The following is a 21,894-nucleotide window of genomic DNA, read 5'->3' as shown; positions in this document are numbered from 1 at the left end:
AAATATTTTAACAATTTTAAATAAATCTTGAATCCCCTGTCAACTGCTTGATGAATTTATATACTTTACTTACTAGCAGTCTAATACTTACAGTATCTATTTTGGTGGTATAAAGCAAAGGAATTTAGATTTTGGAGCTGAATATAAGAGCAGAAACGATTAGTCGGTTTATCGATTCGTTGATTGAAAGAAAATTTATCTGTAACTATTTTAGAAAGAAGAAAATAACATCTGCTAATTGGGTTTACGGCTGTGAGAGTTGTTTTGCTTTCCATGTGTTTTATATCTTTCTAAATTAAACGTATATTTGGATTTTGGCTTTTCAAAACAGGACATTTAAACACATTGCTTTAGGTTCTTGGAAATTGTGATGGGCATTGTTTGGATGTTTTGTAGTCTAAACAATTAATCAATTAATTTACTTTAGTTGCACCACTAAAATATTTAGCGGCAGTGATTTCTTACAACCAGTGGACGGAATTCCCTTGTAACACATTTCACTACTATGCCCTGATAATGGATGAAATTATTTTTCTTTTTCTTTGAACTTGCACTTGCACTAAAATGTTTTAAGAAAACACTGAGAGAAAAATACAAAGTTCTGTGAGGAAGCACAAACATATTTGACAAAAAAAAAACACATTCAGTGAGAAAAACCCAAAGGGGGCCTTTGTCGACACAGAAACTCGAGCTTTTAGAAAGAGAAGAATGACATAGACGAAAGAAGCAATGGAGATGTGATAAGTCATCCCGATGTGCTGGAGTGTCACTTCATCTGCTCTTCAATAAACAATGCATCCCTCCTTTTTTTCCAGAAACTTGCCCTCCATATAAGAAGTAATTCAAGCAATGTGCAGTCAACAGCAATGACAAATACACAGACCTATACACCATGAGATGAAACATTGCCAAGATAGAGTAAAGCCCACAGGTCAAGAAGCAGCAGTCTGTCTTCATTTAAAGGACAGTGGAAACTCCCTTTGGGAAAGCAGAGTACAAAGTTATTGACAGGTGGTTTGAAAGATGACTGAAAAAAAGTCTTAAATAACCATCCTGAAACAAAGTGAGAGGCTGTGACACAGCTGTTCTGCTGCCCTGACATCCATTCGCATACCACACTTAGACCCTGCCCTGGTGGGACCATGCTCCCCTCAGACTGACAAATTACATTGAGGGTTAACATGTGTATGTGTTCATTCAAAGTAACTGTTGAATTGACAGCAATTCCTTTTTTTGTGCAATTTATCGCAGAATTTCAACTGGTCACTACATTTGTTTGCATATGCTTGTTGTTTTTTTTACTCTTTTAGAACTGACAGACATAGCAGATCCATCATGAGATAACATTTATATTTTATTTGGAACATGATGATTTTTGGTAAAGTTAAGGGAGCATGTGTGGCTGGTCAATGTGAGGTGAGGCATCTTGAAATGTGCTACACTGGGGTGAATTGAGGGGTGTAAAAGGCATTTAATAAACACATTTAAGAAACGTTGACACTGAAAGCTCATTCTTGACCTTGGAAACATCAGTTGACAAAAACAATACCACCACATGGTCCACTAGCTGTTATTGAGCTTTTGATTGTATCATCTTATCTTCTTCAACAGATGTGTAGTTTGACATAGCCCAGGCTATAACAGATCCCTCATAAAATGTATTTACAACTTCACTGTTAAACCTCAGGCTGCTTTCATATGTTTCTCGGAATTATCCAACTCCAACTTCAGAATTTACAAACCCCTTTCTAAATAGCCTATATTTAAATAGCAAGCCCAGTTGTGTTTTTAGGAGTTATTGTTATATTTTAGTTTAGCTAACTGAGTAGCACAGAGCCATTTTGTCCGACAGGGGGCGGGAGAGACCTTCAAATCTAGCTATCGAGTCTAATTGCGGCTGAATTAATTGAATCTATGGCCGCATTTTGCAGTATAAAAATGACTTTAATCCATCAGTGAGGACCTTTACATTGCCCCCGCCCTCTTAACGTCACTTTAAAGACTTTATTTTACAGATCTGATTGGTGGATCGTTTGCGTTTAAGTTGCAATGTCAACCATTCCGATGGCACATGAAGGCAGCAGCCATGGAATCCTAATTGGAGGCAGATTTTCAGCGCGAGGGCGAGGAGTGGCTTCTTCAACTTTTGCTTCCCGAGACAGCAGCGTCATCTTCCTCCCATATGGACGAGTGAGTAGTTTATTAGCTAAACAACTAGGCGAAATATTTGTTAAGAAGTTTTTAAGTCGCTGGAACTATTTTCTGAAGCTGATACCATGTTTGTGGTGTATTCGCGTACTTCAGTTTGAGGTAGGTGAAAGGATTACAGTTACCATTACCTGAACAGTTGTTTTTTTTTGTCTTGTTGTCGTGGTACATTACCCAAATTACCAGTAACGTTAACGTTATCTAACTGCCAAACGCGTACAACGTTGGTTTATTTAGCTATTTTCGTACTCCGTTTGGACTCCGTATTTATTTTATACTTACTAGACAACGTCTCTTCGCTTCATTAATGTTGTCTGCCGTTTAGTCAGACAGCGAGCATGTGATGGCATGTTCATAGTAAACTGACTCATTACCAGTCTAGTATGTTTTTTCCTAAACAGTCATCATCATGATGCTTGTCATCATGAGACTCCACTAGGCTATACGTAGTTTGACTAACCGCTTTCCTATTTTCCTTTACAACAACAGGATATGACTACTTTTAGGACACAACAATGGTAATTAATTGCAGTTATTAATGTTAAATATGCTCTCTTTCCAGTATCTTTTCTACACGTTTACACTTTGTATTATTAATTCTCATTTCACTTCTTCACGAAGCACACTTAACTAATCTAGAATGGCTGGGATTGCGGAGTAGCCTACTGTGATGGTGTTGCAGCTCTGTTTATCATTTAACTTTGCCTGACCTCTTTTACCACGAAGGGTTAAGGTTGAGTCTCTAATGATGGTTTCTTCTAAATGACTCATTCTTCAAAATAAAATATGGTTTTCACTTTAGAGAGCATCCCTTAATTGGACGGGGATTAGTTGGCTGTATTACATATTGAAGTGGTTATGGTTTATCTCTAGCATATGTGACTAAATGACTGTTACTCAGAGCAAAGAGCTCATTTATACGGTTTCATATTTGCAGTACTTTTCGTACACATAATCATTCTTCTACTAAGAACTAAAGTAAAAAAGAAAGTCAAGTAACAGCATTTCTATTCGTTGCAGGTGTTGGTAAAGAAACTAAAGATTCAAAGAACTAAAGAACACTCTGCACATTGATTCTGTGCCAACTCTGTGTGGTGGGGGAAAAAACGGCTTCCTTTAGGATTTTGAACTTTAATGGCTAGCACACACACACTGCTGTCGTGGTTCTGTCATTGCGACGTTAATGGAGCTCTGTAGAAATTGTAAATGGCAACTAATTGCTCTCACTTCATTTACACATCGATCCTTCCAGCAATTCAGAGATCTACTCTAGGGATAGTTAAAGTAAACAGATGATTTTAACATTACATTTACACAAATTAAGATGTGTATAGGCTCGATAAAATTAAAAGTGAAAGGGCAAGTATTTGGTACTTTCTGTTGCTGTTTTGTTTAACATGGCCATACGTCTCAGTTCCTGGTGAATTTGGACTTCAGTGATTGTTGATATTGATTGAGCTATTGTACATTGTACATGGTGAGAAGCAGTGATGATGAACTGTGCATATGTAACTGCAAAGTTTGTCCCCATGTTGTTGATATTCCATTTGTTTAAAAATATTATTCAGTGCAATCTGCAGCTTTTTACTGTGCATTTAATGGGGGATTAGAAAGGTCCTATTTTTGGATATCTTATGCTGCTTTTCTTTTTTTTTACTTTGATAGCTACAACCCACGATTCAAACACAACTGGAAAAAAATAATGTAAAACATGCAGACAGGTCACAAAGGGAAGTTACTGTTTGACAAATATTACAAAGAGCTAAAGTGACTTTGAACATGGTGTGATTGTTGCCAGACATTGTGGTCGCTGCATCCAAAACTGCTGCACCCTTGGGATTTTTGCGCAGTTGCTTACACTGTCTTTGGATAATGCAATCAACATAAAATCATGCAGTCAGCTGGAGATCTTTGGGTGAAAACACTTCAGTCAGTGAATGAGGTCACAGGATAATGGGCTCATTCAGGCCAATAGGGAGGCAGACAAGTCCATCACAGCTCAATGCAATGGTATGTGCAGAAAGATCTAAACAAAGAGCTCTAACTGAGCACATGATCACCAAAATGGGAGGTGTGAAGAGTGGATGAAATGTCTGTGGTCTGTTGAAGTTTCTGTTGTGACATGCTCGTGGGAGTTTTGCACAAATAGGACAAATCCTTGACAAGCTGGTGTTACCCAAGTATTGTTGCTGATCATGAGCCTATTTAAATGTAATACTAATACAACAAAATAGCCACATATCAAGTTAACCCTCTGGCCAGCGGAGCTCAGCAGAATTGGGGATTAGGATATGCGTCATGTATTTAGATAGCTTCACGAGTTTTTGTCATACAAGCATGACAACATTATTGACAAAAAATATGTAATTTACACTTTACAATATATCCACTGCCAAATAATGTAATTTTTTTTTTAAATTACCTGAATTAGATTAAAACATTCCACATTCCCCCGGTAGGGCTGGGACGATATGCTTTTGTCCCGATTCAATTCTGTCAAGATACATGGGTTTCGATTTGTATTGGGTTTTTCATTCATTGCGATTCTAGAAGCATTGCAAGTCGATAGTATGAGTATTGCGATTTTCTTTTCCGAACTTGAACAAAAACAAAAGTTGAATAACTCACTTCTAGAGACAATATACAGTGTCTCCTTTAGGATTTTTTTTTTTTAGCAGTGGGGGCAGATCTGTCGAACACCCCACGCCCCGCTGCCAAATGTTTTACGTATTAAACGGAACTGACACTTCGCTGCAACACAGATATATTTATTCAACTCTATTCACACACAATGAGGCATATTTTCAGTTTTGATTGAACTGTATTTTTGAGGAACTGTAAGTCTACAAAATGAATTTTACAAGAAATTCTTCAAAGTGAAACCAAAACCCAAAGTATAGTATGAAACCATAATGAAACTAATTGTATCTTTGCCTCAGTGGCAAAGTTAGCAGCCTTGCTGTGTGCATTTGATTTTTCTTGGCTTTTGGAAAAATAACTCCAAGGCTCGGTTATAGGGGAATTCAGAAAGAGGTGGCCCATTAATGCTGAGTAGCATACATGCTGCTAGATGGTCCTCCTGTGGCCTGTTCCTTAACACTAGAACGGCCAGGACGGTCATTTTGACCGTTTTGAAATGTATACAGTACAGGCCAAAAGTTTGGACACACCTTCTCATTCAATGTGTTTCTTTATTTTCATGACTATTTACATTGTAGATTCTCACTGAAGGCATCAAAACTATGAATGACCACATATGGAATTATGTACTTAACAAAAAAGTGTGAAATAACTGAAAACATGTCTTATATTTTAGATTCCTCAATGTAGCCACCCTTTGCTGTTTTGATAGCGCTGCAAACCCTTGGTGTTCTCTCAATGAGCTTCATGAGGTAGTCACCTGAAATGGTTTTCACTTCACAGGTGTGCCTTGTCAGGGTTAATTAGTGGAATTGTTACCCTTATTAATGGGGTTGGGACCATCAAACAGAAGTCAGGTTGATACACAGCCGACAGCCCTATTGGACAACTGTTAGAATTCAAATTATGGAAAGAACCAATCAGCTAAGTAAAGAGAAACGAGTGGCCATCATTACTTTAACAAATGAAGGTCAGTCAGCCCGGAAAATTGCAAAAACTTTGAACGTGTCCCGAAGTGCAGTTGCAAAAACCATCAAGCGTTACAACGAAACTGGCTCACATGAGGACCGCCCCAGGAAAGGAAGACCAAGAGTCACCTCTGCTGCTGAGGATAAGTTCATCCGAGTCACCAGCCTCAGAAATCGCAAGTTAACAGCAGCTCAGATTAGAGACCAGATGAATGCCACACAGAGTTCTAGCAGCAGACACATCTCTAGAACAACTGTTAAGAGGAGACTGCGCGAATCAGGCCTTCATGGTCAAGTAGCTGCTAGGAAACCACTGCTAAGGAGAGGCAACAAGTGGAAGAGATTTGTTTGGGCCAAGAAACACAAGGAATGGACATTAGACCAGTGGAAATCTGTGATTTGGTCTGACGAGTCCAAATTTGAGATCTTTGGTTCCAAACGCCGTGTCTTTGTGTGACGCAGAAAAGGTGAACGGATGGATTCTACATGCCTGGTTCCCACCGTGAAGCATGGAGGAGGAGCTGTGATGGTGTGGGGGTGCTTTGCTGGTGACACTGTTGGGGATTTATTCAAAATTGAAGGCCTACTGAACCAGCATGGCTACCACAGCATCCTGCAGCGACATGCCATCCCATCCGGTTTGCGTTTAGTTGGACCATAATTTATTTAACAGGACAATGACCCCAAACACACCTCCAGGCTGTGTAAGGGCTATTTGACCAAGAAGGAGAGTGATGGAGTGCTGCGCCAGATGACCTGGCCTCCACAGTCACCGGACCTGAACCCAATCAAGATGGTTTGGGGTGAGCTGGACCGCAGAGTGAAGGCAAAAGGACCAACAAGTGCTAAGCATCTCTGGGAACTCCTTCAAGACTGTTGGAAAACCATTTCAGGTGACTACCTCTTGAAGCACATTAAGAGAATGCCAAGAGCGAAAAGAAAATACAATCACTTTTACCTATTTTGGCCATACACGGTCCTATTGACCGCTCAGATTTTCGCGGTTTTGTTTTTAATCTTTTGCGTGGTTGACGATGCATCTTGGTTGCTTAGTAATAATCCTAGTCTCTGTCAGAGAAATGTAAAGCGGTCTCGAGTAACAAGTGTGGGCATCACCGATAGGCCGAAGGCAAAGCCAGAGTCGGTAACGTAGGCTACGGCGTGAATGGACTCGGTTCTGAATCAGAAGAAAAGCACCGGGCGCTCACTCTGTGAAAGGCGCGGTACACGTAGATGGCCGGTAGCTGTCTACGTGTTCATATAACTTTATCCTACAACTGGCCGGAATCATTGCACACATCCTCTCCAAGGAGTGCACCAGCTGTAAAATGTCCCAGAGGAAGTTCATGCAGCAACTGGCAGAGTAGCTGAGAGCGGAGTTTATGGAGTAAAAAAAGGGCAGCGGCGCACGGTCCGAGCAGCGCTGCGCACCACAGCAGACACCAAAACGGAGGCGGTACCAGGTTAGGTTTGGTTATAAATGTTCAAATAACATACTTTTGAATTGTTATTTGGCTGTGAATTATGTTGAATGGATTTCCCCCAATATTTTTTGGGATATGAAGGTATGAAATAATCAGTTTACTATGCCGTGATATGAATTATTGAAACACGTATTAGGCTACTACTCAAAAGTATAATTAAAATGTACATGTCTGTGTTATTACGTTGTTCTAAAGATATCCTAAGACAATACATGCATTAATATCGTAATTGGCTATTTATCATAAGAGATTATAGAGTTTGGAATCTGGCGGTCAAAATTACCGCTCATGGCAGTTCTATTAGTTATGGAATTCTGGCACTTCCAGTATCTTAATGCAGTGTAACTACTTCAGCATGTAAATAATGCACCTAAAATACAAATGTGAGCAAGGGCGTTGAGCAATCGCTATTATATCAAATCAACAGCCACGTGCTATTTAGCTAGCAGGTGAAGGTGAAACTAAAAATGTGCAAGAACTATAGACTAATACAGCTGTAAATGAACTGACAACATAAGTTATACGACTTACAGTTCTCAAGGATGCACACGTGCCATCTCAACCGGGTCCTCCGGACAGCCTGTCTCTTTTTTTCTTTCTCCCTTTTCTCCGATTGGCACGTGTGTCCACTTGCGTTGTGAAGCGCGTGTCGGCGCTATTCTCAGACATGCTGTCTAACAATCACTGCTGATAGACGGCTTTTTGTACATTTCTGATACCATGGCGGGAGAAATATAACCGTGGCGGACCGCCACTTGCCAATCAACATAGAGGAAACGCTGAATACATTATATCATGAGACTTTTCTAAAAACTAATTGTTTTCTAATAAGAATGCACATCACATTCAACAGTCAGTCTGTCTGACATTTATTTAATTTGTAAAGAAGTACATGATGTTGTTCGGACAGACCTGCCCACACAACTAAAAAAACAAATCCTAAAGGAAACACTGCTGCAAGTCTGGCTCAATGGATGTACCTTGCTGGGATAAAGCATTAGAGATGCGCCAGATGCCCCTCCCCTTCCGCTATCTATTTTACAGTGGCACCATTGCTGCATCCGGGACTTGGCACTGCCAAGGATGGTTGTGATTGTTTTAAACAAAAACACACACAAGCCAGAGTGCTTTTCTCTATCCCAGAATAGATAAGTGGGGCAGGCAGACTTTGATTAGGTCTGGCAATGTGAGACTAGGCTGCAACAAGTGCTTATTTTCATTATTGATTAGGCTGTCAATGGATTTCTTGATCATTTGGTCTACCAAATGAGTCAGAGGTTTTATGAGAGTCAAAATGTTGAATTGAATTTACCAGACTATTAGTTTACATTTTAAAGTAAGTATTTCACTAAAGGGGACTAAGACGAAAACTAGCAAATATGCACATTTTACAACCAGTGAATTTGATGTCATTTTTGCTCAAAAGGTTACTAAAATGATTAGCCTATTAATTATAAAATTATCAGCGTTGTTGCCAGTTAATTTTTGCTTGAGTGACTAATTGTTTCTGCTCTAGAACTGACAGCTTCTACAAAATGTCTGGCAACTAAAGCATCAATGAATATATTTAAACTGTAGGGCATTGCGGATTCAAGTGCTTTCCCATCTGCATCCGCTCAGAAGTACTTGATTGGTTGTGTTTGTTAAATGAATGAAACAAGATGTTGCTGGTGCGAACACATGACAATGTGTGTCAGTGAGTGTTTACTCTTGCTTCCCAGCTCCAGTTTCAAGATAAGAGGTGAGACAGAGATGGTATGACGGCGGAATTCTTGTGTTGTCCACTGGAAACCAGCCTTTACCAATGACAAGTCATTGTCAGTTATTTTACAGATTCTTTCAAATACCCCTCCAGCTTGGCAGTTGACAGGGATTCATCATGTGGTTCAGTCTCTGGCTCTAGTTAGGACTACCAGGCTGACTGTCATGTATGGCAGCGTTTCTCTGCACTATGCACTGGACAGGGGGCATTTACTTCATGTCCGCCAGAGGTAGGCTGTATATTTAGTGTCACACTAACCTAAATATATTATCTTTCTATGCTTTCTAAATTTAAAATGACTGCAAAATGATCTGTTTTCATTGCTTAGTATCTGAAGAAAGTTTACGGATTTTTTGCTCTTCATATATTGTGATAAACGCAGATAGCCTAAATAGTTTGATTATATTAATATGGACTAGACTAGTGCTGAACAAATAAGTCAATTAATTAGTTAGTCCAATTTAAAAAAAATATATATTGGAAAAACTTTATCAAGTAATAGTTTAAATAACTCTTTAAGCAAAAAAGTCACAATTCTGTGGTTACAGCTAAGTAAATGCTGGTTAAATGTTTTATTGACCAATCAATTAATTGAGAAAATCTAAATATTATTCTTCTTTATTGCTGGTTTAGTGTTTTTTTTTTTTTTTTTTTTTTTTATGATTTTGTACATTTCAAAAGGTAATATCCAACATAATCAGTTCAATGTTCAAATATAATTCAATATTATTGTATCAAGTTTCATTTATGTAACACCTGCCTGTACTATAGGTAATTTTACAGATTTGTGTGTCCACATAGATGTGGGTATAGCAGCAACAGTGTTTTTTTTTGTTTGTTTTTTTTAAGATAATTTTTTGGGGCTTTTTTTTCCCCTTTTTATTTCAGAGTGACAGTGGATAGACAAGAAAGCTGGGGGATAGATGGGGCATGACACGCAGAGAAGGGCCACAGGTCTGATTCGAACCCGGGCCGCTTCAAAGGCCTCAGCCTACATGGGGCGCACACTCTTACTGGGTGAGCTAGAGGCCGCCCCAGCAACAGTGTTTTCTGTGGCAGTAACATGACACCTTATTGGCTAAGTGATGATGCTGAGTAGACTACAGGAGGTCCTTACTAACCACAATGTAAATATTTCATGGTATGACTGAAACAATTGTGAGAATATGCACCTGATTGCAGGCTTTTCTTTTTTCTTTGCATCACCCCATTGTAATGTTGGGTATTGCATGCAAGCCTTGTCAAGTTGGTGCACCATCAGCACATTTTCCTCCAAATGGATTCCACTCTCCGAGTCAATAAGCTGCAGGCTAGCCTGTTACCTGTTACTAAATACAATCGGATAACTAGAGACTTGCAGTTCCAGCCTCAAGCACTAGCAGCAATATATCTTCCAGATAGGAAATAGCAGGAAGATGTTGGGTTTGTTTTAAAATGTTGGTGCCCACCTAAAAGCGACAAGGACAAACAGCACTAGAGCAGCTTCGCTTAAGGTGACTCTGTGCTCAGAGTTGCTGTAAGAGAAAAGGCATTCAGAAAGTTTTCGGATTTTACTAGTCTAAATTTAAACATGCACAAAGGTTGGTTTCTTCCCAATATTCACCCTTATTATGTAATGATTGAATGACTTTTGGTCAACCGAGGTGACAGCTGTCAATTGGCTTGTTCCAGTTTCTCCCCCTAGAGGGCACATTGGTGCAGACTTCTTAGTTAATTCAGACAAGTGGATTTCTCTGGATCGGCTACAGCTGAGTTACTAAAGGCTTTGGAGGGATTGATGGGATTTGCCCCAAGAAATCATTGAGAATTGAATTGAGAATGGAAATCCAACAATGAATAGTCCATCTTATTAAAATGCATACTATCCTACAGGTAAATAATTTTTGACGGGTCTATAGAATAATTCTCACCCACCCAGGCTGCCTGCTGCTGAATGCGTAAGCCTATTTCTTGGAGTGTTGAGTAAATAGCCTCAGGGTTCACTGGAGCAACTCACTACTATAATTACCACTGAGATCTGGCCTAATTGGAAGTGACACTTACCATCAGGTGGCTTAGAGATGCAGGTTACCAATGGCTAAGTCGTAGAGAAATACGACAGTCAGCTGAACTTAGCAACCTAGCTGACCATTCTCTCTTGGTTCATTTCTCATTGGTAACAACCTGGTGTTAATCTGTTGTTTTAAACAAAAGGTCTATCGCCCTTGACTCCTGACCGTTAAGGTTGATGTGAATGCTGAGCGGATTAAGTCCTTTGTTTTGCTGTTACTACGGGTTAGCAGAGCGCTCTGAGGGACAGCAGCAGACCTTTTTGGAGCCATGTTTTCTTTTCTTTTTATGAAATTGGGACACTGTGGCTGTCTACGTTATGTGTATGCACGTGAAGGAAGAGAAGATAAAGGGTGTTGCACTGAAAGAGCTGTGTTTGCTCCAGAGAGTGATCGGGAAACGTGAAATGTCCGTCGTGTCAAACTGTCTTAAGTGCATTAGAATGGGGAGAGGTAACAGGTAGGTGGGCCTGCACGTTGGTATGTCATTTTTGCATTGACTCAGGTAATTGTTCTGTTAGATGTCAGGAACCATGTCAACGTAGATGACATTTTCTTTTTTTTTAAGCTCTAATAATACTCATGACTGGGTAAACTATCATAGAAATATCTTTAGGCACCAAGACCCAACAATATATTTTTAATAGTGTAGAGCTATAAAACATTCTTTTCTAATATACGTTTCTGAAGTTTCTGCATCAACTCTCACTTCTGAATGAAGGTCCCTGCTGTCAAGCCAAGATTAAATGATTATGTTGCCACCAAGCTGTGTTTAAGTAGTACCAGTGAAGGGAGATGGGGAAACTTCTAAGTTTAGAAAGCAGTAAGTTAAGGCAGGACAACATTGATTTGTAATATGCAAATTATATGAAGCCACATTTGGTCAGTCATTTCTCAATCATTAATACAGTAAGTAGACAGGATAATAAATAACTGAGTCCTGCAGCAAATGCAACAGAATTTGTCTAATTTTCTGGGATTTTCTCATTAGAGTGGCAGACCTTAACCCTAACCGAAGCATGAATGAATTGGGGGGGGGGTCAGACTGTGAGGACCTGATGTCTGTCTGGGAGCCCTAATACTGGGTCTCTCTGGGGGCTCAAAAGTAGGGTTGGGTACCGAAACCTGGTTCCACTATGGAACTGGTTCCTACGCAACCGGTAAGAATTGGATTAGAGTGCAAATTTTGGTTCCTCAAATTTTGGTTCCTCATTTCGGTTCCACTTAATGGGTCGACTGAAATATTTTCCCTCGGTCGCTCCAAAATGGACATAAAAATATCACTCTTACTCTGCAGTCTACCGTTAGCTAGCTACAGTAAATGTAGGCTACTTTTAAAATGCCATATTTTCCCTCTGGGCTCACCAAAACGGACGTAAAAGCATATTAACCATTCACTGCACGTGATCGCTAGTAAACATATTACATCTTTGATGTCATTTTTCTGTTTTTCAAGAATCTGTTTAGGAATCTGAATCGTTTTTAAAAGTACCGGTTCGGCGTCGGAATCGTAAAAATCCAAACGATACCCAACCCTACTCAAAAGTCAACATGGAAGGGGAGTACTCCCACATCTCTTTTAAGCTAGCTGCCTAACCTCTACTCGTTTTAATTGGACAAGAGATAAACTTGTGATTATTCAAATGAATATTGAAACTGGCAAATGTAATTTGTTTTAATGTGATCTGCATTTAAAACCAAATTATATATCTTTAATTTCTGTAGAAGAAAGGATTGAAAAATTGAATTCAGTTTGTAAACATTACCTCTTTCTAGGTCTGAATCAATACAAAGAAGTAGAGTGTTTGGTCCAAAGTTAGATTCAGTCAACTGGAATAGGAATAAAATTCAGCTTTTGAAATATTATCTTGGCATTACATCCCATAAATGAAGTAAATGCTGGATGTTGTGTGCACTCATGCATGACTGGATTTATTTTACAATCTTATGACATATTCACTTTTGGTTTTTTTTATTTTGTGTTTTCATTACTGGCAGTCTGATGTTGACAAAAATGGATGATCTTGTTTCTTAGAAAGGGTGTGGAGACTATAAAATGATAGTCCTTACCACATACACATGCATTTACTTCGTGTTCATGGTTAAATGCAAGGCACATATTTTTCACTTCAGGTTAATTTGGGAGTTTTTAGGCTCATGCCAGACAGGAAATGCTCTGTCCTATTTTGGATTTAAAGTCCATGTCTGTGGCTTCACATGGTCTAGTCTTCTCTCTGCTTAACATTTGCTGTTTCTGAAGTCAGTTTATCATTAATTCATTGATTGGAACATACATTAACAAAGGTTTTGATAAATGTGTTAATTTTTCAGTAATTTGTCAGGCAAAAATTACAAACAAACTTTAAAATGTGCTACCATTCTTTCTTTTACATTATTTAAAATGGAATGACTTTGTGGTTTGGACTATTGGTGGGACAAATCAAGCAATTTGAGAATGTCACTTTTTAGAGAAAAAAAAAAGTTTCTATATTTGCTGACATTTTATAGACTTAAAGGTCCCATGGCATGAAAATTTCACTTTGAGGTTTTTTAACATTAATATGCGTACCCCCAGCCTGCCTATGGTCCCCCAGTGGCTAGAAATGACCATAGGTGTAAACCGAGCCTTGGGTATCCTGCTCTGCCTTGGAGAAAATGAAAGCTCAGATGGGCCGATCTGGAATCTTCTCCTTATGAGGTCACAAGGAGCAAGGTTACCTCCCCTTTCTCTGCTTTGCCCGCCCACAGAATTTGGCCCACCCATGAGAGAGAGACATCATGGCTTTCAAACGAGCAAAGTGGCAGTTGGTGAAGGACACCTCCCTTGAATTAGTTGACCCACAGAAAGATCATTTTTGATTTAATCAATTTTTAATTTTTTTTTTTTTTTTTTTTTTTTTTTTTTTTTTTTTTTGCAAAAAATTATGAAAAAATGCCCAACATTCTCTAGTTTCACCTTCTCTCTGTTCTATATAATTTTAAACTCAATATATTTGGTTCGATAATTGGTCAGATGAAATAAGACATTTGAAGAGTCTTGGACTGAACTAAAAGATGAATCAATTAACCGGAATAATTATTGCCAGATGTATCAATACTGAATACAACTGTTAGTTTCTGCCCTATATAATTTAGCTCCCCATATTGTTATTTCAACAATTTCATGACTTTTGGACACTTCTCACGTAGATCCCACTTCCCTGCAGGATGGAGTCATCATGTCTGGACCTGGCTCTGGAAGGTGAGCGGCTCTGTAAGGCTGGTGACTATCGTGCCGGCGTGTCCTTCTTTGAGTCTGCCATCCAGGTTGGAACAGAGGACCTTCAAATCCTCAGCGCCATCTACAGCCAGTTGGGCAATGCCTACTTTCACCTGCAAGAGTACAACAAAGCCCTAGAGTACCATCGGCATGACCTCACACTTACTAGGTAAACCGTTTCATTGAAAAATACCTGTGTTTTTGCTGGGACGATTTTTAACTGGGGTTGGTGACCGTGCACACTAGTTTGATGCAGGTCCAAGGCAAATTATTTAGGATTAAACTCTAACAATATATTCTGAACAAAGGCTAAAACTTTTTTAATCACAGTCTCCCTCTCCATGATTACATTTCTAGACTCTCGACTCCAATGTATTGTTGCTTGCAGCTGTAAATAATTTTCTTGCATCTTGTGTTTTCTGTGTGTGTGTGTGTGTGTGTGTGTGTGTGTGTGTGTGTGTGTGTGTGTGTGTGTGTGTGTGTGTGTGTGTGTGTGTGTGTGTGTGTGTGTGTGTGTGTGTGTGTGTGTGTGTGTGTGTGTGTGTGTGTGTGTGTCTCTAAAATCCAGAACAATTGGAGATGAACTTGGTGAGGCAAAGGCCAGTGGCAACCTTGGGAACACATTAAAGCTTTTAGGGCGGTATGATGAAGCAGTGGTTTGTTGCCAAAGACATTTGGAAATCACCAGAGCCATGTATGACAAGGTGGGTCATATTTTTGTGATATTTAAGAACTACACCAAGAGTTATTTAGTTTATACTGTAGGCGAAGCATCCCTTTAGTCCCATTTATCTTAACAAACTCATAATGGATGACTTTTTACCATTCAAAGTTTCTAATTGTAATTCTAAACTTCAGTCATTGACTAGAAGGCTTGCTTTGATTAGAATAAATGGATCCAAATTTGTTTTCAGTGGTACCACATGACTTGCTTTGCAGCCACAGAACGTTTTTTGGTATGCACGACAACTGCGAAGCGTTGGCGTACCAATATCTAGAATAGTTTGCCAGCCCACATGCAAAAAAAAGCAGGTCTGGTGTGAGTGTATTTTAAGTATATAATTACAGCACTGGTCACTCTGGTTTCCGTCTGTGTAAATCTGGTGTGCGTGCTGTAGGTTGGGCAGGCTCGAGCACTGTATAATTTCGGGAACGTTTACCACGCCAAGGGCAAAAGCATCTGCTGGACTGGAGCCGAGCCAGGAGAGTTCCCAGAGGAGGCCCGGATAGCCCTGAGGAAAGCTGCACAGTACTATGAGTGAGTTGGTTTTACTAAACCTATATTTGTTGTTTTGCATTTATTTTGAAAGCCCTGAGGAATGTTACAAGTGACTTGATTGTTAAATTGCCAATACCTCACAGGTTTGTTCCCCACAATAACCTTGTTAGCTTTTTTTGGCCCAATTCGCATGGGATTACAAGGAAACGGCTGTTTTACAAAATACATGAACAAAAGAAGAGAAAACAAAAATTACATTATAAATAATTCTATGTTCTTTCCAATATTTATGTGGACAAATTCCAAATAAACTATACACTGAAAAAAATTGCTGTTTCCCGTCTCTCAGGCTTTCCTCAAGTAACTGGCTAATTTAAGATGTGAACAGCCAACTCAGTCTTTGTGCATCATCCATTAAAAAAAGCAATATTTGTTTATATCTTACTAAACCGTATTTTGCAGTTCCCAATAAAAACAAATCTTCTTTCCTTCATACATACCATCCAGTTTCAACCGTAAGTGGTAACATACCAGCTCTCAGCATGGCAAATAAAGATCTGTTCTTTTTAAATAAACTATGTACAACATAATTCTCAGTACCGTATTCATATTTTATCATCAGCCCACTACTCTACATTGTATCCGTGTACCCTCAAGTAAGATGCAGAGGTGGTTATTTTTTGTAAATTTGCCACCCACAAATGTAGATTTAAAATGTAACCTAGTCTAAGCTGGTCGGATGCTGTATAACATTTGCAACAAAATAGTCTCTTAAGCACACCTTGGCTGCCTCAACTTTTACTTTTTTGCAGTGTTGATAAAGTTGTTCTCCCTCTTGTCATTTAGTCTGTAGGTAAAATCTCTGTAGGAGAAAGAGGAAACAAAAGGAAAAGGTTATTTTTGTTGCGAGGGCTCGTTGGGTGTTGTCCTGACAAATCCTCCTGACACAAATGTTTTTTTGTTTAGTTTAACATGAAAACTAAAAGTGTATGTGTACCATAATGTGTGTAAATGTGTTTGGTGTTTTTTTATTTATTTATTTTTTACACAAAGAGCAAACCTGTGCCTGGTGAAGGAGTTAGGTGATCGGGCAGCCCAGGGTCGCACCCATGGTAACCTTGGCAACACTTACTATCTGCTGGGTGACTTTGACACTGCAGCAGCTGCACACGAAAAGGTAGGTGGTAAACATGTACAGCTTCAGTGTCTGCTACACATCACCTGCTTCAAACTGTCTGTCTTCTCTGTATTTTTAAGTACCTTTTTCAAGTGACAACTTAATTTGATATTGGACATATTCGTTGAGAAGATAAAGTTTTTATCCACATACATTTTCGTTTTGTCTGACCTCATGATCGTGGAAGCTGCGTTCGTCTTGATTACCTCAAAATGTTCCCGGTTAATCCTGACCTGAGTAATGTGCACCCTACTGTTTGTCCTGTTTGGCAGCGGCTGCTCATCGCTAAAGAGTTTGGGGATAAGTCTGCTGAGAGGAGGGCCCACTGTAACCTTGGCAATGCTCACATATTCCTCAGCCAGTTTGAAGTGGCGGCTGGTCATTACAAGTGAGTAAACAAGTGAGACTTGAGGCCTTTCTCACCTCGCGATGGGTCATTTGCAGATATTTATGTATGTCATCATCATACTTGGAAACAAAACAAGTATGCTGATGATGATTTTCATTTAAGCACAGTCCTTATCCTGAAATACGTTTTCTTCTTTTTACTGTAAAAGTTTAGTGACAGACATAAGAACATGTAATTTCACTTAAGAATACATCACAATAAATCAATTAGATGAGGAAAAATCTAAATACACATGGTAAAAATTGGTTCATCAAATCAGCTGAGAATAAGTCTTGTTTGCAACACTTTATATCTCCCCTTTTCAGCATTTATTAGATTAGATTCAACTTTATTGTCATTTAGCAGAGTACAGGTACCGAGCCAATGAAATGCAGTTGACATCCAACCAGAAGTGCAAAAGAAGCATTAAATACCAAAGTACAGAATTCTGTGCATTTATGTAGATGATAGAGATTATGTATAGTAACAGTGTATAGTTAGATAAATACAGGTTTTCCAGATTACATGTACATACATACATGTGATATACATATGTATATTGCACAGGATTATGCCGGTTACTAAATAAAAATAAAAAATATATTGTATAGTGTAAACCGTGCTAGACAGGAGGTGAAGTTTTGTTCAGCAGAGTTACAGCCTCTGGAAAGAAGCTGTACCTGAGCCTGCTGGTGCGGGAGGCTCCTGATTCACCTGCCAGATAGAAGTAGGGTGAAAAGCCCATGGTTTGGGTGGATAGCATCCTTGACAATGGTTTTGGCTTTGTTTGTACAGCGTTTATTATGTGTGTTGTGGATGGAGGGGAGTTGGGAGCCAGTAGTCTTTTGGGCAGATTTCACTACTCTTTGTAGTGCCTTGCGATCGGCAGCGTTGCAGTTGCCGTACCATACAGAGATGGAGTTTGCGAGTATGCTCTCAGTGATAGAGCGGTAGAAGTCTGATAGAATTCTAGGACATAGGTATGCTTTCTTAAGGGTCCGTAGAAAGTGACGGCGCTGATGTGCCTTCTTCACCAGACTAGAGGAGTTGAGAGACCAAGAAAGATTTTCTGTGATGTGGACCCCAAGGAACTTAAAGCTAGACACACATTCCACCTCAGCACCGCTGATGTGGAGGAGGGTGTGTGCCTTGCTCTTGGTTCTTCTGAAGTCCAGAATGATCTCCTTGGTCTTCTGGGTGTTGAGTGCCAGGTTATTGTTTTTACACCACATACAGTAGCTAGGTGCTGAACCTCATCCCTATATGCTCTGCAGCGCCACGTTTCATCCCGCAACGTCCTGCTGTGACATGAACTACAACGACTACCTTCAAAGTCACTGTTCCACTATCTTTAATGCGACTATTATCGCCATCACACCCCCAACCGGCCCCGTCAGACACCGCCTACCAAGAGTCTGGGTCTGCCGAGGTTTCTTCCAAAAAGGGAGTTTTTCCTTGCCACTGTTGCAATAGCCACTGCTAATGCTTGCTCTTGAGGGAACTACTGTAATTGTTGGGGCTTTGTAAATTATAGAGTGTGGTCTAGACCTACTCTATCTGTGTCTATAAGTGTCTCGAGATAACTCTGTTATGATTTGATACTATACATAAAATTGAATTGAATTGTTTCATCCTCATCTCTGATCCGGCCCACCACTGTGGTGTCATCTGCGAACTTGATTATGGCATTGGAGCCATAACCAGGGGTGCAGTCGTGGGTGAAGAGGGAGTAGAGCAGAGGGCTCCTAATTTAAGTAAATTTAAGTTAGTGAGGAAGTCCACAATCCAGTTGCAGAGTGAGTTGCTGATGCCAAGCTGGCTGAGCTTGGAGATCATCTTGGAAGGGATTACAGTGTTGAATGCTGAACTGAAGTCAATGAACAGCATTCTAACATATGTATTGGGACTGTCCAGGTGGGTGAGTGCCAGGTGGCGCGCTGTGGAGATGGCATCCTCTGTTGATCTGTTGCGTCTGTAGGCAAATTGGTACAGGTCCATTGCAGTGGGCAGACATGATTTCAGTTGTGAGAGGACCAGCCTCTCAAAACATTTTGCAATGATGGGTGTAAGTGCAACCGGGTGGAAATCGTTCAGTTCCTTGGCTGTGTTGGAGTGTTTAGGCACCGGAACAATGGTGGCAGATTATTATTATTATTATTATTATTATTATTATTATAAGCAGTATATAAACATTAATTAAATGTAGTTGTAAGCAGATAAGTGTTAATGTATTTATCAGCAACTATAACTCCTCCGGTCAGCATTCATAAGCGGAGGCTGCTGTATAAATGTCAAATGAATGACCGTAAAACAGTTGCAATGAAATATGTCTCCATAATGGAAGTTATATTTCTGACAAATACTGTAATTAATATACACCTCATAATGTCGTTAAATATGCTTACATCTACACCAGTGTGTTATAAACCTTTTTAATCAAAAGTTTGTCTACCGCTTATTAACGCTAAATAGGCAGACTTGAAGTAAATAATTTACTCTTTTGGTAACGACCACAGACATGTACACAGATATGTAGTTGTTTAGCAGCAGTAGTTAATTCAATTCAAAAGTTTTTTAATATCTTACTCCAGCATGTTCTTGACACAGACCCTTGGAAAATTGGAAAATTGCAACAAGGAAAGAAAAGAAAGTAGCAGATAACTATCATTCTCCTTCTCCCACCCTAGACATTCTTTGACAGTCTTCTTCCTCTTCTGTTTCGCCCCCAGGAGAACTCTGCAGCTGGCCAGGCTTTTGAAGGACAAAGCAGTGGAGGCCCAGGCCTGTTACAGTCTAGGCAACACCTACACACTACTGCAGGACTATGAGAGAGCCATTGATTACCATCTCAAACATCTGGTCATTGCTCAGGACCTCAATGACAGGTATCTGCCATAAAGCCATTTGTTGTCAGCTTTCTGGCAAACTGTCTTTGAAGTATAATGAGCATGTACAGTTTCTCTGTGGGTGGCCCCTGAACTAATTACCTGCCAGAAGTTGGTGGTGTTGCTGCCAACACCCATGAAGCTACAGTAAATGGCAGAAACAAAAAGCAGACAAGCAAAAAGTGACAAGCAAACAGCATTTGGGACTTGCAATGGGATTTAATGTTATTAACACATAATGGCAGATCCACATGCACATCAGCAAGACATAGACTTTCTATTTACGGATTACAAATTGTATTCTGTTTTACAAAACATGACAATCCTTTTATAGATTACATTTAAAACAACTCATCCTTGACTAACTTTGTTTTCAGGTGGACACATGTTTAGCTTTTTAATGTTTTAACCTTTTTTTGCTTGACCTTACAGATACTCAGTGTGTGTAGGCTTAGTCACATACAAGGAATACAATTGGATGTAATAGGAGGAACGGAGAGAGAGAGTTCTTCAGTCTGATAATTGGTTTTGAAAATGTCTATTTACTCATACAAATATTCTTCCTATAAGTAGAACTTAAGGTATTGTTGTATACAATAGATTTTCTTTTTGTACACTGTGAAATCTGTACGCAGGCGTGAGATTGATTTAACGATAAAGAATTGTTGAATCCTAACTGTTGCGAAATCAGCATGCGCTCATGTTAGGATCAGGTTTTTGTGATTGTACTGTATGATAGTTTGATGAATGCCCTTCCCATTCTTGCGTGCTCTCAGCTGAAGTTGCTCAGCCTGTTTCCCTTTGTGTCTCACTGCAGGGTGGGTGAAGGACGAGCGTACTGGAGTCTAGGAAATGCTCACACTGCCCTGGGGAATCATCAGCAAGCAATGTACTTTGCTGAGAAACATCTGGAAATTGCCAAAGAGGTGACTGTTTACTATATACCTCCTCCTTCAGAGTGCAATCAGTCGCTGCCATCAGGCCACACACCCCTCTACTGGTTGTATGGGGAACAGCAGGAAATAATAGCTTCTTTTGTATGCAGCATGTGTATGTATGCATTCATTGAGGATTGTTATGGACATACAAACTGCAAAGCCAGTATAAAAATGAATCCTACTTAGCAATAGTATGTTTTGTCTTTGATTTGTCACATGCTCATATTGAGCTTTGGTTACATTAACTTTGATGCAGACGGGAGACAAAAGCGGTGAGATGACAGCCACGATGAACTTGTCAGACCTACGGCTGGTCGTAGGCCTGAAGTCCAACTCCAACATCCACCCCAACATCTTCCGCAACACCAACACCAACAGCTCTGCTCTCCCAGCAGGCTACCAGGGTTACCCCAGCCTCCAAGGTAAATCTGTAAATCACTTTTTTTTTTTTTTTTTTTTTGTTTTGACGAATCCATTTTGGAACCTGTAGCAATATGCAGTTACACTTGTGAATCTGTGTAATTGCATTTTAAGCAACATGACAGAACACACTTACATTACCTTCATGCACACATTTCAAGATGTAAATTCCTGTCCTATGGAAAATCTATTCTCCATAAAAGGCCACCTTACATTGCGATGCTTCGTTGAAGTTACCTTGTGCCAGCAATGGTATGTATCCACTCACATGTGCACACAGATGATATGGTACACAGTCCTACCAATGGTGTCACACTAGTTCACTGACCTACAGGTAGCAGTAACGCACCAATAAAACAAAGCAATGTGCCAACAGAGGCAGGAAAGAGACTGCAAACTCGCCTTTGCTAATTTTGAGGAAAGAAATGTATTCGTCACTTGTCTAGTAGTTGTTAAAGTGTGGTATAAATATTAAAACATGTGGCCACACTGTTGAAC

General features: G+C 39.7%; 1 protein-coding gene across 4 annotated transcripts in view; it reads left to right on the top strand.

The window, feature by feature from the left end:
• Positions 1–1,992: 1,992 nt before the first annotated feature.
• Positions 1,993–21,894, top strand: part of LOC114561147 (G-protein-signaling modulator 2) — a 24,670-nt gene continuing 4,768 nt past the window's right edge. The window contains exons 1-9 of one of the 4 annotated variants that reach the window (XM_028586918.1): positions 1,993–2,190; positions 14,300–14,538; positions 14,938–15,073; positions 15,488–15,627; positions 16,642–16,765; positions 17,038–17,153; positions 19,883–20,038; positions 20,856–20,964; positions 21,233–21,398. In XM_028586918.1, the coding sequence (XP_028442719.1) occupies positions 2,050–2,190; positions 14,300–14,538; positions 14,938–15,073; positions 15,488–15,627; positions 16,642–16,765; positions 17,038–17,153; positions 19,883–20,038; positions 20,856–20,964; positions 21,233–21,398 (1,327 nt within the window). In that variant the 5' untranslated portion in view covers positions 1,993–2,049. Of the gene's footprint in view, positions 2,311–14,299; positions 14,539–14,937; positions 15,074–15,487; positions 15,628–16,641; positions 16,766–17,037; positions 17,154–19,882; positions 20,039–20,855; positions 20,965–21,232; positions 21,399–21,894 lie in introns of all 4 variants that reach the window. The other 3 variants (XM_028586917.1, XM_028586919.1, XM_028586920.1) reach the window with 3 other exon arrangements.

This window comes from Perca flavescens, chromosome 9 (genome assembly GCF_004354835.1).
Source record: "Perca flavescens isolate YP-PL-M2 chromosome 9, PFLA_1.0, whole genome shotgun sequence".
NCBI classification, from domain to species: domain Eukaryota; kingdom Metazoa; phylum Chordata; class Actinopteri; order Perciformes; family Percidae; genus Perca; species Perca flavescens.
This window is presented reverse-complemented; position numbering and strand designations above follow the sequence as displayed.